General features: G+C 45.5%; 1 protein-coding gene across 1 annotated transcript; it reads right to left on the bottom strand.

Annotated features, from left to right (window-relative positions):
- Positions 1-14,904: 14,904 nt before the first annotated feature.
- LOC138728512 (uncharacterized) lies at positions 14,905-18,351 on the bottom strand. The gene is made up of 5 exons (XM_069871927.1): positions 18,348-18,351; positions 17,830-18,171; positions 17,000-17,075; positions 16,438-16,524; positions 14,905-15,644 (listed from the first exon to the last, which is right to left on the bottom strand). Exons 2-5 carry the CDS (start codon positions 18,149-18,151, stop codon positions 15,197-15,199), a joined length of 933 nt encoding a protein of 310 aa, XP_069728028.1. The 5' UTR covers positions 18,152-18,171; positions 18,348-18,351; the 3' UTR covers positions 14,905-15,196.
- Positions 18,352-19,177: the final 826 nt, after the last annotated feature.

Genomic DNA, 19,177 nt, shown 5'->3' on the forward strand with positions numbered 1-19,177 from the left:
GGTGGAACCTCCAGCCTCCAAGCTCGAGCACAGAAACCCAGGGAAGCCACCAGCCTTCGAGACTCTCAGATGTTCCTAGTTCACTATCAGTCTCCTTCTTTGATTAAATAAGTTTTAAATGAAATAATAGCTTTCTACTAGGAAAGTCTCATCCTTGCCTCTGGGGATGAAGGGCTCTTGCCTGTCTGGCGGCTGTTCTTAACGAGGAGAGCGCTGGCAGCTTCCTTCTGTGAAGCCTGCGAGCAGTGCAGCGGCACTGCTGCTCTGCAGAGAAGTCTACGCTGCACCCAGCCCAGGAGCAGCTGTTTGCCCTTTCAAAAAGAACGAAGAGAAAGAATTAATGAGCTTCTCTTTGATACAGACAGTTGTTCTGACCTCCTTTTATGAAGTATGCCTATAAATAACCAGTTTCCTTCCAAAAAGTCCATTTGAATTTACATTTCACTCCCTAACAGCACAATCAGATGTTGTGATACTAGAGAAATCTTTTCCTTTTTTCCACAAACAATTATTTTATTTAAAATAATCTTGTATTCCAGAAGAGTTGCATGTTGATAGAGAAGGCATTTTCATTAACAAGCCCAGATGTTCCACCCCACAATGCTGATGAGCTCTAATCAAATGGCATTCAGAAGCATTCCCTGGTAAGAATTAGCTGTAGCATCATTTGCTGGTGAATCCTCTCTCTGCACATTCAAAATCCTTGCAACTGGATTTTTCTCCTGGTTTCCAAAGGAGATGGGGTTTCTGCAACTGTGTGGGTTGATCAAGCCTCTTCTTATGTTGGGTTCACTGCTAGTGCTTAAAAATCACTCAGTTATGGGTGGAAGGATGGCTAGAAGAAAGGAGAGAAGGATCTCAATACAAATACAAATATAAGTTTTGTGAAAAGTGCAACCTGAGGAAGGCAAATAAAAGAAACCAGAACATTTTATCCGTTACTCCTTCTGTTTGCAATGTGCTGCACGTGCTGGTGGGTCAGTCTGCATCCCTGCAGCCAGAGAGCAGCCCTCCCACTGCCCTGTTGTGTCTAGACAGGACAGCTGAGGGGCAGGAGACAGCGAAGGGGATGCTGAAATAAATGGGGACAGATACAAGGTAAAGGATGAAAACCCATGGGACATAAAAACTCGTTCGGTCCCCCACTGTATGAGATGCTGTAGAACAAATGTCAGAAAAGCAGAGCTTCTGGTAATGGGAGCGGGAAGCTGTAAAACATGAATCACAGACTCCAAATGAGAGAGTGGAAGTCAGGACCACACGCTTCTAATGTTCTTTCCTGGCAGCAATAGGAACACTTAGGGGAAAAATTCAAGGAGCTCTTGTACTTGGAGCTCTGAGAAACACTACAGAGCTCTTCAGGGGCAATGCTAAACAGAATTGTTGTCATAAAAAAATTATGATATTAATATAGTAAACCCCATCGGAAGCAGGTCTGAATGGAGATGCCTATGTTTTGGGGGACAAAGAGGAGGGGAGAGAGGGTCCAGTGGTGTGTTTCAGGCTGAGATAGTTGGGGTTGTTCAGCCTGGAGAAGAGGAGGCTCTGGGGAGATCTTAGAGCAGCTTCCAGTATGGAAAGGATCTCCAGGAAAGCTCAGGAGAGATGATCTAACAATACCTGTTGAGACAGGACAAGGAGTACTGGTTTTAAACTAAGGGAGGGGAGATTTAGACTGAATATAAGGAAGAAATTTTATACAGTGATGATTGTGAGGTGCTGGCAGAGGTTGGCCAGGGAGGTGGTGGAGGCTCCAGCCCTGGAGGTTTTCAGCGTCAAATTGGATAGGGCTTTGAGAAACCTGATCAAGTTAAAGGTGTCTCTGCTCACTGCAGGGCAGTTGGACTGGAAGATCTGTGAATGCCCTTTCCAACCCAAAGCATTATGTGATTTCACCGGGGGCTTCCCTTGGCTGGAGCTGGTCTCCTCCATGAGCAGCTCTGTTTAAACAATACTGTGTCACAGATGAAAACGGATGTATTTAAAAGTTGGGGGCTGATGCTTAGAAAGCCATCAGGAAGCCCAAATATTTGTCTTATAAAATATTCCACTTGACCACTTCTAAAATGACAGGGAAGGTTATCTGTACCCTGAACTCACCTCTGGACCTGCCCCAACTCAAACCAGGTGGGAGTTAGTATTAGAGAAACCTCCCATGTAGTAGGGACACTGAAGCAACGGAGGCAGTCACATGGGGAACAGCAAATTCTCCAAGTTAATGAGATTTGTGAAAACGGGACAGAAGATGATAAATTGGATATAGGTAAAAGGATGACTGGATTTCTATGATGTCCTGATGCCTTCTCCCAGCCCTGTTTTCTAGGACTCTGTGACTGTATTACTATATATCTAAGAGCAACAGGGGAAATTCAGGCTGAAATCACTGCCCTGCCAAGCTCAGAGAGTTTCGCAATCAATTCAAACGCCTTCATTTTGATGAAGCTCTGCATATTGATTAGTGCTGCTCAGATTTGTCAAGTCAAGCTTCCACTTGCAGGAAACCCTCTGCTATCCAACTGCTTCCCCAAGGAGCACTGGGCTAAGCCTGGCAAAGGGCAGCTGGCTCTGATGCTGTGTATTGGTGTCTTTACCCAGGCAGTGCTCAGAGAGCCTGGAAACTGGGTATTCTGTCTTTTGCTGGCTGCTTTTGTAGTCCTGCACAGTGCCATTTGTCTCAAATTACCTGTGCTGTATTCCACGAAGGGTAGAGCTGTTGCCATTGCTGGTTGGAGTCTTTCCTGCATTATAGTCTCAGTGTTAGGAATAGATAAAAGACAAAGTCTAAAAACATTGTTGGGGGCACTATCAGCTAGCTTTGAAAATAACTCACAGGAAGGGACTGTGGAAATGACATTCGATGACATGGAATTTTGGAAGAGATTTTTTTTTCAAGATAGGTTGTTTGAATCCTCCATAAAATCCACTAATGTATTGTCGTGCCTCAGAAATTGGTGGTAATTTAATTCCACTTACTCTTTCCCTCACCTGAAATGCTGTCTCCTCATGTTCTATTCTTCCCTTTCAGTCCACTGCTCTGTTTTTGTAGTTCATTAAGACATAATTAAAGCTCTAAGGCTGAACAAACAAAACCAGAAACACTCAAAGGCAACATCAAGGCCCTCTGGGCTGCCACCCACTGCAAACAGTTAGCTAAGGGCAACAGCAGGACCAAGGAGGACCAAGTAGAAAAGACCTGGTTTCATTAAGATCTTGCTCAGCTCTAGGTATTGCTGAGATTTTGTAGCAGTAAATTCTTCACATTTTCTGTGTCCAAGACCAGCGCTCACATCTTCACCTTGAGTAGCCTGTTCTTACCAAAACCAAAAGGGAGCAAGTGGGGTTCAAACAGAGAATTTGGCAGATCTGTTCATGTGAAGACATGGATAAATCGTGGATGTCCACAACACAGGCTCCCTTGACTGCTAAACTAAAGGCACTTACCCTAACTGGGAATCATCATCTTCACCAAGCCAGCACTGAGATTCAAGGCAAATTTTCCCATCTTCAGATCTGAAGAGCCCTTCTTTTAGCCTCACACTCAAGCAGCCCTGCACTGACAGCCAGCCAGAGTCCACTGGCTTTGAAGGACATGAGGACCTGAAATGCTGCTCAGTCTGAGACATCAGCTTCTGGACCCATCTTTACAAACACATCCCTGTTTCTTGGTTAGAGCAGACCTCTGAGCCACGTTGTGGGTCACATTATGAAAAGAACCTCTGCAGGAAGCTGGGAGGCCTGGCAGCACATCAGATGCATTTGTTCAGGGACGCTTTTCAAGTGATGATGCTCTGGAGATGCTCCCTCAAAGAGCACAGCATGCACTCCCCTTGTGTAGTTTTCTTCAGCAGGCATGCACAATAATATTTACCCTTTTCTTGCTTACCCACTACAGAAAATTTCATTTCCTGAATTCACCCTCCCTATTTTATTCATTAAATTGTCTTTTCTTATTTACAGTGATGATGCTGTTAGGATGACACTTATGAATGTGTGCAGCTATTTGAAATGTACCCACTTCAAACACTGCTCTTATGAAGAGTAAGTAGTTACGTTCAGACACGGTATGAAAAATAATATGCCAGGCCCAAATGTCAAATATAATCATGGGTGATATTAACCTCCCCAGTGAAAGGAATACATCCCTTTGTGAAATAACCTGGCTTTAATGTTTGAGATTGCTACAACAGATTAAACGGCAGCCCCTGATAAGTTGCCTACGCTAAAAGCGTCATGGAAATTGAAAACATAATGTACCCCACTTAAGTGATTCACGCTATTAATATGTAGAGTTTTCTAAGCTATGGTTTTATCGAAGTTGAACAGTGGGAATAAGTGAGGATTTGTTGCCTCTTTTCTGAATAACAAAACAAAACAAATGCGATGCATTTATGTCGAGGGAAGAAAGAAAGTGTAAAATTGCTTCTGAGAAATAAAGGTTGGCACCTTGAGCAAAATCTGTTCTATTCTGAGTAGATGAAAAGGGAGAGTGCTCGCCGCTGCCCTGCCCTTTCCCTGAAAAAAGGGTTTGCAGAAACATTTCCAGTCATATTTGCATGTGCAACACATGTCTCCATTCTTTACAGAATTATTGTGCTCTCTCTCCATTGATCTCCTGTCCAGCTGGCAGCCAGCAGCTCAATTAGCCACTGGGGGCTGATTCCAGCTCTGTCTCTTCTGCTCATAGTTGTGGTTTCTCATGGCTCTCAACACAAGCCACCACAGTGTGCAGGGCTACGGGGCATCCAAAACCACCGCAGACAAGAAGGGCTGGAGTCTGCCTGTTAAACAGTGTGTGCAGCAAGGCTGGCACTTCCCCCAAACCTCTCACACCTCAGCGGGAATATTTGAATGTTCAGAGGCTGAACTAAACCGTAGAAGGTGCTGACCAAGGCCAGACTCCAAATCTGGTAGAAGAGGATGGAGGAGACACTCTTCTGAGTGCCATTTCTCCTATAATAGGCTGTAAAAACTCATCACCTGCAGCATGTAAGAACTCATTGCATGAAATAATAAAAACACAGTAACCAAGACCCCAAAGCAGACACACACTCACCCCTCTCTACACAGACAAATGGGTAAAGGAAAGTAGCTGCAATAAATAAGCTTATTCTAGATTCTGATGCAAGTGCTAATTCCGACGGTAACACATGGATGCTTACAAGAAAGGTTAAGGTCATCGTAGGATGGACACGCACATGCCAGCAATGCACACCATCTCCCAGTCAGCATTCACCTGCAGCTTCCAAACCTTGTGAGATTTAGAACTACCAGATATCCTTTCAATTATGGTCTCTCATAAGCAGTGGCAAGCCTCAGGCTGGATATCTCAGCTCTACGAGCTAGACCGTACTGTTTAATCTGCCTGTTGACTTTTCCGATTTAGTGGTGCCAGAGCTGCACCTTTGGTCTACAAAACTATCTTGCAGCTGCTCTTGTTCCCTGAAAGGCTATTTAATATCCAGAGCTGCTATCTCCTCAGAAACAGTACAGTCTGAGTCTAGAAATCCTTCAAGCCACCCACACTCTGCCTCCCAGCACAACCAGTGCCTCTGCGGGCTTGGAATTAAGCTCCCTTCAAGCGTCCTTCCAAACAGACATGGTCAGTGAAGATATTACGCTTCACCTGCATATTAGATAGCTCTCTTTTTGGTTTTGCAGTGCTGCAAAACACCTGCATCCAATGCCCTCATGAGATGCTGAAGGATGGAAGAGGCCCAAAGCATTTTCTCAATGCCAAAAGCGGAAGGCAAAAAAAGCCAGTACTCTGATGCCATCTCTGTTTCTCGCTGCTTCGACAGCACTTATAGGAAAACTAGTTGCCCCAGTGGGTTTGAATCCTATTTTAAGTGCCCCGTGGGACTACAAAAGCTGGGGACTTGAAGGAAGCAAAAGAAGCTAAAGGTTCTGGGAAAGAAACCCTCGTGTCTGTACGTATTCATGCCCGAGCCAGCGCTGTGGGGGCAACAGGGGGCACGTGGAGGACTTGCTGTTTTGTACTGATAGGAATGGTTGGACTCGATGATCCGGTGGGTCTTTTCCAACCTGGTGATTCTATGATTCTATGAAAGGCAAGAGGATCACAGAAATTTTCTTCCCTCTTCTCCCCTCATAGGATCTGTACAGCTGCTCCCCGCCACAGTGACACACATGCTGGGGATAACGCCACCACGTACAAACCATCATCTTCACTAGAGCCTCGAGGAGGGTCTGGGGTTTGCTCTGCTGCAGACTCATCCTGGACAAATCATTCGGTACATCAGGAAGCCCTTCCCATTTCTCCTAGCTGCATTCATGCCTCATCTACCACCACTTCAAAAGAAATATTCATTCCACAAATTCCAGAGATCTTTCCCTCACCCAGAGCCAGAGGCATACACAGCAGCAGAGAGAAGGTTGCAAGGATGGAGCTGCAGAGTTGTCTCAGCCTCTCTTCACAATTCATTTCACGCCACCTAACACACTCTTCACCCTTTTATGTTAGAGACCTAAGCTTAGTGAAGCATAGAAAGCAAAAACTTCGGCCGGTTCCCAAAAACTCCTCAGTTTGGATGGAAAGTGTTGCCTTTTGGATTTGTGAGTTGCCATACACTGGGCAAAAGAGGGAGGGAACTGTGCTGCTCATCCCTAACATCCCTGGCAAGGGGGACAGGACCCACTTCTTAAAAGTGGATTCTGAGACAAGATAAAGGTCAGACTGTTAAAGGATATCTAGCCACAACACTTCCTTGGTCTTTATTCCTCTGCTCTGCAAGAAGCTCTTGATACACCCAGTGAACAAGAGTCCCAATGCACCGAAGCAATTTTCAGCAGCAATAGCCTGTGAAAAATATCACAAAGCATTATCACTCATTAACATTACAAGACAGAAAAGACTCGGGTAGGGAAAAGAGCTGAACCCTCTTTGATTCTTTCTTTCCGTGGTGAAGTGGATCGCTAAACAAGAAGTACACAGGGTGAATTTGCAGATGAGCCAGAATAACACCTCGCTGTTGTATTTAACCATGAGGTCTGGGCTAGGCTATTCCACAAGGAGGAAGGTTTGCTCATCTCATCTCCTTGCCCATGAACGCATCCAGCACAATTCAAGCAGAATTTCACCCTTTTGTTCTCCACAGGGAAGGCTTTAAAGTGAGCAAACAGCAGGAAAAAATCCTATTTGCATTTTTCCTATAGATTGTTATTGTCAAATTGAAATCCAGGGACTGAAAGTTGAATCCTACTGATCTATGAGAATGTTTTTGGTTTTTTGGGTTTTTTTTTTGGATCTTAACTTCAGATAGTTGAAGTTATTGAGCAAACCTCACATTGAATTCAACAATGAATACTGGATCTTGCATTGGCATCCTGTGAAAGAGATGGGAAGAGCTAACAGTTGGCAGCAAAACAACATCCCAGTTTCCAACACAGAAAATGAAAAAAAAAAAAATTCCTGTGCTCCTGAGCCCATATGGTGGCCTCCTCTCCTATCTTTCTTCTCTTTTTAAAACTTTCTGGCATGTCGGCCCTAGGGACCATGAAACACAATAAAACATAACCTGTAGCTAATTCACAGGAACTGTCATCATTAGGCATTTAACTCCAACAGGCAACGTCAGGATAATGTCTATGCAGCTGGAAGTGCCTCCATTTGCTGTCTTTCATAATTGAAAATTAACTTATCTTTCTTCTCAACAGAGAACATGAGCTTCCTCCCTTCTCACTCCCCAGATCATTTGTCATCAAGTATCAGCCCAGATTTATGATACAGGGGCAGGCAGGGTTAGTGGGTTATTTTTCCTAGAGAACAGCGCGTAGATACGACTTTGAATGACTCTTTTTGTCCAGAGATTGAATCCATTTAAACTCTACCAGCAGAAGAGATTTAACATTACTAACATTGACTTTACCCAACTTCACACCAGATCCAGGAGAAGCATCCAGGAGCTGCAAAGACCGAGGCAGCTCTGTTTCTTCCCTACACCTCTGAACATCAGCCTTTATCTGCAGAGAGTGTGGAAATAAACTTTCACCCACACAGCTGTCAGCAAACAAGATTTTCCACTATTGATTGTTTTTTCTCCATCCCTCCTTACTCTCTCCATTCACTTAACGAACGCGGGACCAGATTCGAGTCTGCTGCAAGTTCCAGCTAAAAGCAGATGAATTGGAACAGCAGAATCTGTTAACGATCATTTTCTTGTATTATCTGTGGACTTGGCTCTCAACACCAAGCAGAGAGGTGTTCTAAAGGCATTGAAATCATATAAACCAATACAGAGAGGAGAAGTGAGCTTTGCAGGTGCTGATCGGTCCCTACCTTGTTTCAGTGCTTTGGAAATACCCACCTGACTCTGTTTTGTGTTGCTGGCTCTCAAGTGACCTTGAAAACACAGCCCTCCCAGCTGTGCAGGCACAAGAGGACGAGTCATGGCCTGCAGAAACAACAGACATTATATAAGGTAGACATTCTCACCTCTCAAATCACTCACCAGAACACATTTCTGTTCCTGGGGCCACTGGGTCTCTCGGTAACAGCTTTCCCTCCTGAAAATAAATGCTCCTAGCCCACTCCTCAAAGTATAAACTAAGTCAGCAGTGTGTTTGTACAAGTAGGAGTTAGTTGAATTAACAGCGAGTCTATAATAAGCTGTAAAATCCCTCTACCAAAACAACCCATTAAGCTGCCTGACTTCATTTTTCACCCTAATGGGCTCACTGCGAGGGTCGTGAATACATTGATACTCATTCCTTCCACTCTAAGCCAAGAAACACAGAAAACACTCCAAAGGGAGAGGCAGTACTTCTGTAGAGAGCAAACCCAACTACTTCTTGGTTCAGCTCAAGGGAGGTTTAGGGAATACACTGCACAAAGACCCAAAAAGCAGAGAGCAGCTTCCACCTGCCTTTTGGTCTGTGGGGCTACAGCAGACCTTTTCTGTGGGTGTTTTACAGCCAGTTTTGCTTTTTATTTTCCAGGAGAGGAATGAGTCCTTTTACTCAGTGCATTTGTTGAACACAGTGAGTTACAAAGGAACACGCTTGAGTAATTTAACAGTGTGATGGAGAGTGGGGTTCCCACATCATGACAATACTATAGTCTTGGTCTTGAAAAACCTCAAGGATGGGGAGATGGGTAACCTGCATAGGAGCAGGTTAACACGAAGGGGAATTCCTGCGCAAAAGCCAAGTTGTGAGCACTGGATGGGTTTAACTGCCTGCTTTCTGCAAACTAAGGGCAAACAAACTCCTGAATTTAAGACACACAGGAAAGGGATTAAATCCTTTTCCAGCACCACTCCAGCAAGCTTGTTGAACGTATAATAGCAATGATGTTGCTCCACTGAGGTCAATGATTTTATCTACCTTCTCATTGAAGAAATTATCGATTTACTCATATTAGCAGGATAAAAATCTAACCTGTAATATGTGGGTCACGAACCCATCTGTCTCCACCTTTCGTGTCTCTGGGCATGGTACAGATAGAATTAATGGTAATAATAATAAACTCCTTTGGAGTTTAACGATTATTCATTACCAGCAGTACATCGGTTCCACAGACTCCTCTTCCCTCGGATGCCTGACACTCTGGGCTACACTGCTTAGATTTAAGAGAAACAATCAATAAGCACTACACAGTCCTAGGCTTTGCAGGGTGCTAATTCCTCCGTTATTGAGTTAGGCACACAGTTCCCTCGGCTCCAACTAACTCCCTGTGCCAAGCAAGGAAATCCACCCAATAAAACATAGCATTAAAAGAAAGCATGTGTCCAAACTGCATCACATGAGGACGGTGCTGTCCTGGGAAAGTAGGTACATGCTGTCAGCAAGGGGACACTGGGGCTTTACAAGGAAGATGAACTGGGGCATGTTCCTCACCAACCTTCATCTTCAGCATCAAGATGAAGAAGCTGAGAAACCATATCCCTGTCCCGAACCCTTCCTTGGACACTAGGAGGATCAGAGTGGGGCAAGCACAAGGTTGAGAAGTCACTGCTCACCCAGAGTCCTTCCTTCACCATCAAGGGACTAGGGCAAGAATCAAAGTGATGGCAGAGACCTCAGGAGGTAGCAGGAAGAGTTCCATCAACCTCAATGGGATTAATATTTAATTGGGAGGGGCTTTAACTACCTGTGTATCTGTGAGTCAATTGTTTCATCAAGCCCTGGAGCTCACTTTTTAAGCAGAACATCACACCTGGTTCTGAACCTTTTATGGTGTGTTTTGATGTGCAGCACAGTAAGGCAATGAGGGCAGTCATCCTGCAGCTGGAAGGCTCCGAGCTTTCTCTTTTCACTCTTTTTGGCCTCTGAATATAATTAATTTAAGCTTTTATGAGGCAATTCATATCCAGATTTTATTAGAAGTGGAAGGCCCTTTTATTTCCTCAGTGTATTCAGCACTGAGAGGACTGGTGCTATGGTTAATTTTATTTCTACGCTTTCTATGTTTTAATAACAACCTCCCCAGTTCCATTTGACTCTGAATAGATAGGAAAGATAGAAAGATATGAGTCAGAATAATGCAATCACGAACAGCAGAGAAATGCTGGCAAAAATTATGTTCAATGAATATGTGACTGAAGCAGAGATATGGAAGTTTGCTTAAAGTTACAGAATCAGAAATATTTGTGTACTTACCAGGTATGCAAATGCACGATCAAAAAAAATAAAAGATCAGCAGTTACTCTTTCAAGGAAAATGTAAAATGGTAAAAAATGACTTTTGTCAAAAAAGTATTCCAGAAGTGCAAACACAAAACATGCACTCTGGGGCCACTTCTTTATGTGCTTTTTCTCTTTTGCTGTCTTTTTGAAGCCAAATAAGATAAAGACTTACCAGAATAAATTAAAAAATTTTCTTGTGACACAGAGTATTCGCGTGCCCATACGAAACGTTGAACACAGCTTCAAGCTCATACAGACCAAGGCTTATCCTCTCAGTTTCGCATTGATGCCCCTGCTGAGCTGTCTATAGGTTGCATCCCTCTTCCTCCAGCTGTGCAATGAGGATCTCAAACCAGACAAAGCCACAAGCACCACTAATTCCGCATCAGAAGGTTTTTCCAAGGACATCCAGCAAGCTTGGAGCATTGGATGGCTTCGGCAGCAGCTCCCCAGGACTCCTGTAAAGGCAGTCAGGCTTTGCAAGGCTTAATTAAAACCCAAGAAGGGATATAGCCCCATTTTAACATTATCCCTTTAACTGATACAGGCTGTTCATTTTCATTAAACTGATATGTTACAGTTTCCAGGGGCTGCGCAGGGGGCAGAAGCTCAGACATCCAGTGGTGTGTATTTCTTATAAACCAGGAAACAGGCAAATTAAAACCTACCTGTGCAAGAGCCTGGGATCCCCAGGGCAGAGTCAAGGAGATAAAATTGAAATAAATGGGGTTAAACACCAGAGAATTTTCCTCTTGTTTTGGCTGGGTTTTTTTCCCACATGGAGTCAGCGATCCCATCAGCAGCACTTCCGCAACTGGAAATCACCAGCATCTCGTGCTGTGATCCAGCTCAAGTGTAAAGGCTGAGCCACAGCAGGCTGGGAAGGCTCCCATTTCTCCCCAAAACCCTGTGTATTGCCGGCAGTGTTGCTGCCACTGAGGAATGCAGAGCTTTCCTCTGGTTCCTAAGGAAACAAGAGGTGCAACCATGCAGTGGGTGGCAGTGCCCGTTGCAGTGTTTTGGGGTGCAGGGGACCAAGAACCCACAGACAGCCCAGAGCCCTGCTGGATCATGCAAACCACTGAGGACAGCATTGCTGCTCTGGTTCCTGCTGGAAGGAGGCAGGACTGGATGCTTCAGACCCATGTTGTATTTGCAAAAGCTGATGAGTCCCATTTCTGCTTGCTTTTGAACCAAGTGCAAAACCTCCTTGAAGACCACACTGGATTTTGAGCCAGTTTTCACTGCCCACACCCAGAAGCTGAACAGGAGCATCCGTTTTAACAAGATGCTGCGTATTCGGCTGAGTAATTCATCTCAACAGAAAGACCTGTCCAGCTTTTCATAGAATCATAGAATAACCAGGTTGGAAGAGACCCACTGGATCATCGAGTCCAACCTTTCCTATCAAACACTAGACCATGTCCCTCAGCACCTCATCCACCCGTCCCTTAAACACCTCCAGGGACGGAGACTCAACCCCCTCCCTGGGCAGCCTGTTCCAGTGCCCAATGACTCTTTCTGTAAAAAATTTTTTCCTAATGTACAGCCTAAACCTCCCCTGGCAGAGCTTGAGGCCATTTCCTCTTGTCCTGTCCCCTGTCACTTGGGAGAAGAGGCCAGCACCCTCCTCTCTACAACCACCTTTCCGGTAGTTATAGAGAGCAATGAGGTCTCCCCTTTCCCACTAATTCTTTTGAAGTGGAAGGTTAACACAATCCAGTGGAGCTGCTCTTCATCGCTTAGAGAGAGACACAGGCTTTGAACCTCCTCAAGTGAATGGTTCTGGCATAAACCCTCCTCCTCTTCTATCATCCTTGACCCCTTCATCCCCACAAGGATGCCACAACTCAGCGCTGTGTGATCTCCTCTCTCGAGGCTGATTAGCCAGCCCTGGAGTTCAGGGAGGTGAGAGCATCAGCATCCTTGCAGTGACGTTTGATCGTCACTGTCAGCAAGTGCTCCCAATTAGCCTGGAAACGCTGCCTCCGGTTCACAAATACCTTAAAAATGAAGTTTAACAAAAAGCCGCCTGCGTTGCCTTTCTTCAGTCCTCTCCGCCATATCAAAGCCTTTGAGAGCAGCTGAGGACAATTCTTATTGCTGAGAACGACGCATTTGAGTATCAGCTTGTTAGTGCCAAGGCTGAGCCGTGCACAGCTCCAGGCAGCATCGATCAGCCCATGCCACCAGCCCTGCTTCCTGGGAGCATTCGCTGAATATCAGCAAGCGTGTTAAGCTGTGAAGTTTACCTCTAAGGGAGCCACCAAAGAGCCTTTCAAGCAGAAAGGTCACCCGGCTCATCTGCCTCCAGGGGAGCTGATTAGAGACAACTCGTTTCAGGAGCTGTTGCTCCCCATATCAAGTCCATCCTCTCAGTCTTTTTCTCCCTCCTTTTGCAGTAATGATCTGCAGCTCATCAGAGGGGACTCAAGCAGGGTAGTATTTCAGTAAATACCATTTGTGAGCTGGCTTTCAAGGCTGTGGCTTGGCAAGGGATCCAGTGAAGGAGGGAAGACTAAGGTGAAAATGGCTTGGATGCAGCCCCAGCCATGCAGGTGCTGATGGTGCTTCCTCACCTGAGTGGGTCTGAAGCACCCATCCTCTTCATCCCTCCCTGCTGCTGACTGCAGGGTGCACGATGTCACTGGAGAAATGAGAAGCAGAGTGTGCAGGAAAAAATACACACCAGCCCCAGGGGCTGATGCCAAACCAAGTGCCCACAGAATAAGGCAATTTCTACCTCCTCAATCTTCTCTTTGGTAAGTCACTAAAAACATCTCTTGGATTGCATCGTTGAGCAGCGATACCAACCAAAGGTCTTGTCTGCAGCAGGAAGGTAACGTTTCTGGCAAGGCAGCAATATTTTAAGGGATGTTTCCACATTGAGGAGGTTTGGGGGCAATTCTGCTCTGTTTGAGCATCTTTTCAAGGCCTGGCTGCACTCTTGGCTCTAAGGGATCGCAGTAGATCTGCTCCAGCTGCTGCTCCAGCCAAGGTCCATACAACCAGAAATCATCACTGGCATGTTTGCATAATAGAGAGTTAGGAAAGGAATTTGCACTGGAAAAACAGAAGGATTATCTTTAGTTATTGGCTACAACAATTTAGTGTGGTGGTTCAAACAACGCCAGGAACATTGGCAAGCAGCTCTCCCACCGAAATCAAACTGCTTCATAACATTAACCCTACTTTAATGACTTTGTTTTTCAACTAGAAAAAAGGCAGAGAGGGAGGAGAATTCTGAAAATAACACATTTCCAGGGTTTGCTTTTTTTGCTTTCAAAACACCCCCTTGTTTTTCAAAACATTTATTCTGCATTATTATTTTTCATGTAGCTGTGAAGAAATCAAATACTTGAAAACAGGACAAGATATATAAATTAAACCAACTGTTCTGATTAATACAACACAACTGGAATTTCCTTTCCTGAATAATTTAAAAAATAATCTTAGAAAACCAATTTCCTGCCCAAGAAACCTCTTTAAAATGGAACATTTGGTATTTTGAAGCACAAAAATTAGGTGGACTGGTGTCAGCATCTTATTCTTTTGATGTTAAAAACACCTTCAACCCACCCAAACTCCAGCTCTGAACTATATAGAAAAAGATGTGTCTTTCTTAACCCTTTTGTGTAGCCTCTCACACAGCAAAATCCCAGGTTGTACTTGGAATTTCTTAATTACGAGAGAAATACCATTTTTAAACTATGTGTTCATAATATGTCTGAATTTTGAAGGGAAGGTGAAGCTATGCTGGGCTATATTTTGTCCTCCATCTCCCACTCTTATGTACAGGATTTCTCTATTAAAACAATCGGTTTTTGACAGGAAAATTAATGTAATTTCCATGGGTGACCACTTCTCTTGTTCAGGTTTTTGTTAATGAAGACGCTTCTCCCACACAGCTGCCTTCATCAGAAGGAAAAATGAAATTATCTTTCTCCAAATGTTTTACAGTGTTGTCTTAAGGACTCTGCCTTTCTGTTACCGCAGGAAATTGTAAAACATATCCACTGGGAGCAAAGAGAACAAATATTGTCCCACAGGCTGCAGGAAGCAACCACAGGCATGCGGAGAGAAGCAGTGTTGGGTGACACAAAGCCCATCTGCAGCTGGATCCTCTGCTTTTGGGGTTACACTCCCTATACCGGAGCCGATCTTTATCCCTAATCCACTTCAAGGTGGAAGAAAGGTGGCTTCCTCACCCATACTTGGACCTTCAAGCTTTTGAGCGTGTCCATCAAAAGACACAGGATCATTACATGCACCACATGGTGAGGTTTGTACACAGACTGGATGGAAACAAACTTGTAAACTGCTAGCAGATGTGCAAAAATTTAGCCAAGCTGGGCAAACTTCCCAAATTTGCTCAATTAATGCAGGCAGAGGTTTGACAGTGAATGGTTTGTGATGTATTTAGCGTGTGGTTCACTTGGGTAGGCTCCTTGGGGGGAACCAGCTGAGCAGCAGCAGATCAGATTCGTCTTTTCTGGGAGAGTTGCTCAGGTACTGATGAGCATGGTAGGAAGAGACACCAAGTCCCTCATGCATCAGAGACATTCTGTCTTAAACTTCTGCCTCAGGGCTTTCTGCACATTTTGTATCTTCTCCGTGATCACTGTGTCACTGAGGTGATCTCCAAACTTCTGTTTCAACAGCACCCTGATGATTTTGATGCAGCGTTCATCCATCATGGGCTTCGCCTCTCGGAAAGTATTGCCCCTCCGCCCTGTGATGGAGTGGCTCTGGATGTAGTCGGATGTGAAGAGCTTATAGAGCAGGGTCTTGCAGGCAGTGCTGATTTTCTGATCAAAGCGGATGGTCTCTTTGAGCTGTTCCTTGGTGTAGCCGTTGAATAGCTCCACCACCTCACATGGCTGCCTGTGGGGCTCCTCCTGGAAGGACAAGGACTCCAGTCTCTGCACCTTTTTCTTCAGGGAGAGGACATCCTGTTGGAGGTCAAACACCATCCTCTCCAGCTGCTCTATCTTCTCCACTCTGAAAGACAAAAATTACATGTGTAAAGGGCAAGAAGACACCTTGGCTTCACCACAGATATTGCTAAAGATGTAGCACGTCCACCCAAGCAGTGATAACATGCCTCCTGCAAGCAGGGACAGAACAACTTCTCTGCTAGAGCATCAGCCCATCCAGCTACACCTGGCTGAGGAGCTGCCATGGGTGCCCCACACCTGGAGGTGTTCAAGGCTAGGTCAGGATTGGGCTTTGAGCAACCTGATCCAGTGGGAGTTGTCCCTGCCCGTGGCAGGAGGCGGAACACGATGATGTCTAAGGTCCCTCCCTTCCAACCCAAACCATTCTCTGATTCTGTGATATAAGCCCAGACCCACAAGTCCCGTAAGGCACATATTTGTGGTATGAAAAAATAGACATGTGAGAAATGGCAATGCAAGTACTGTAACATGATTTATTTGTCATCCATTTCTTTGTAGGAAAACTGTCCCTAACAGCTACTTCATCACTGGTTACTTGTCATCAAAGCAACAGACAATAAAGCAAACAACACACAATTGTGTTCAGACGCAATAGATGTCATTTTGATCATTATAGGCAAGGGCTCTGTGGTTTCTGCACTGTTTTAGAGCCTTCTTGCATCTCTAACTCCAAGCCCTACAATCAGAACAGAACACCTGGCTCTAATTATATAGAGATTCAGCTGGTCTTGGTTCCAAAATTGTACCATTTTGCCACCTGTCTGTAGTGTCACTGGTCTTTCTTGTGGTGAGTAGAAAAATACATTTTAAAACAAGTGCCTTCTTTTGGTAATTACCTTTCCATTTCACCAGGACCAAAATGTTTATGGTCTCTCTCAAAGTCATCCATCTCTTGCAAAGCATCAAGGTTTTGCTCTTCACAGCTGGAAGACACAAGCAAGCTAAAAAGCGCTGCCACAAGCAGCTTCATGTTCATATTCATTCCTGATGAGAATTATCTGTAATTCAGAGGTTGAAATTCAAAGCAAAGCCAATTCTGTTTTCACTTACAGTGGGAATAAAATGGGTTGAGAAGAAATATCAATGCTTCTTTATATGGACAACCTTCTGTGCACCCCCATTTCCACACAGAGTAAGTCCAATCACATAGGTTTACGGGACCTCCCCTTTGATCCACCAAGGACTCAGGACTCCAGAGCACAAGGGGCTCAATTGCTCTGCACTATGTACCCACACAAACTCCCACTCTCTTTTGCGCTTTGGGTTTTAGTCTACGTTAGCATCTATTCAAAGTGAGCACCACCAGGACATAGAGAGGGAGTGGACAAACTCCACGCTAGGAAACAAATACATATGGTGTGAAATATTCAGGGTCCTCGCTGCCCTTTCAAGTGTTACCTGTTCAGACAGATGTGTTGCTGGCATTGGGACAAGATGCCATCTGACTTCCTCTTCATTGGCAGGGCAACGTAATCTACAGGCAGGAATGGGAGAGAAGCTGAACAAGCCAAGTTCCATCTGGATGGGGCTCTGAGCAACCTTATCTACTTGAAGGTATCCCTGCTTACTGCAGGGGGGTTGGGTTGGACTGGATGACCTTCATGGTCCCTTCCAACCCAAACCATTCTCTAAGCCACCTGTCAAAAATGTCCTGAATCACTCCACCTCCAGAACAGATTATCTAAGCACTCCTGCCCAATTGCATAAACAGTGATCCAGACATGCTTTCCAGGACTGAACAAAGGGGATTCTGTTATTAGAAAAAGGTGATATCTCAAAGGCTTCTTCTGTTCCCATCACAAAAGATATTGCAGGCAAGGCAAGCAGAGCCAGCACGCCTCTGGGCACTGCTGTTAGTCAGCAGGCAGACAATGCACTAGAGTGTCATTATATGGACGTTTAATGTACGTAGTAGTGGATGGAAAAACAGGGGAACAGGCAAATCTGAGAAGGTTTGGCTAGCTGAGACACAAGGATCTAGGTATTTCACAGTTCTTCAGGCAGGTCAGATCGGTTTTTGGCTCTTCCTCCTGCTAGCCCAGGAAAAAGATGCCATCACACAGGCTTCTCCCCTCCTGGAGAAGATCTGCCAGGTGGAAAGGACCAGAAAATTTAACCTCTAAACTTCACAGCCTTGGAGGAAAATAGAGGTCCCCGTTCTAACCTGCCATTCAGGACGAGGCAGGAGAGAGCTTACAGTCAGTGTCCTAATTCACAGCCACGATTACCTCTAGTAGCTGGACCAGTCCTGTCCTTTTCACCCCGAGAAGTCCCCGGCATGGCCATGGTGACAAACGTGGAGGGGGGTGCGAAGGCATTGGCTGGGTGGGGTGTCCCTGCCAGTGAGCGAGGGCTTCCTAGTGCGTTGTCCAGGACACACCTCTCCTTGATGATGGAGGAGCTGCCAGCATCACGGGGTGGGTTGGCCTCAGCCACCCTCAGCAGCGGTTTGGCAGGATATGTCCTATCGCTGGAGTATTTCCTGGATGCATTCCCCGAGGTCCATTTGGGCAAGGTTTTCCTAGATTTTTTTGGCTGGGGTGGCATCATGCTCTGGACAGCTGGTTCTTCTTCTGAAAGCAAGGCAGATATTTAAGACGTGCAATGGGGTTTCAATGTTGTCTGTCTCCCACCTCCCACTTAGTGCTTTTTACTCTGCTTGTAGGGCTCTGGAATTTATGCCAGGATGCAATACACTCAGCATCCTCCCACCCCAGGAACCCAATCTTCAACAGATACTACTCACTTAACTTCTCCAGCAGCTGTCTGTCTTCCAGTAGCTTCTTCTCTAAGATATCTTTATGCTCTGCAGGAAGAGAGGACTTTTCAGCACTGAACTCATTCTCTAAAGGTTACTGCTGAGCAGCCCCAAATTGCAAGGCCCGGACAGAGGGGTGTCACTCACCGCTGATGCCTTCCACCATCCCCCAGTAGAGCCCACTGAAGCCGGGGCAGCGGGCCAGCACCTGCTCACCCACCGCGTAGAGGTGGAACGGCTTGCGGGGCTCCTTGATATTCTCAATGTTGATCACCCGGCTGCCATCAGGCCAACTGATGAGGACGTAGAGCTTGGCTGACATCAGGGCTGCCCACCTGGTGCAGGAAGAGCAGAAGGAGAAGGTCATGGCATGGCTTTGTGTTCCCCCACGCTTGGGAAGATTAGTAAATAATGCTCTACCTGAGGCAGCACAGCCTGCAGATATAAAGTATTTGTCCCTCCACCTTTTCTATCAGTCATTTCTCTTTTCCCGTTCCTGCTCTTCTGTGCTTGCCTCATCCTAACCCTCTTCCGTGGGAGGCTGACCTGGGCCCAGCTCCACGTGCCTTTGGGGCACCTCAGCTCAGTTGGAAGATGAACTGTAGCTCCAGCAATGACGTATGTCACCTGGGGTAGGGCAGGACCAGTTCTCACACAGGATGCAATGAGCAGGCACTGGAGGAGCCACCAAGCAGAGACAGTCTGGTTCCTCTGCCCGTGTTAACCAGCAGAGCTCAATTGGCTTCAGTGGATCTACAGCACTTTGCTATAATGCAGGATCATCTTGGTACAATATCAAGACAGCAGAGGAGAGACTA

This window comes from Phaenicophaeus curvirostris, chromosome 18 (genome assembly GCF_032191515.1).
Source record: "Phaenicophaeus curvirostris isolate KB17595 chromosome 18, BPBGC_Pcur_1.0, whole genome shotgun sequence".
NCBI classification, from domain to species: Eukaryota; Metazoa; Chordata; class Aves; order Cuculiformes; family Cuculidae; genus Phaenicophaeus; species Phaenicophaeus curvirostris.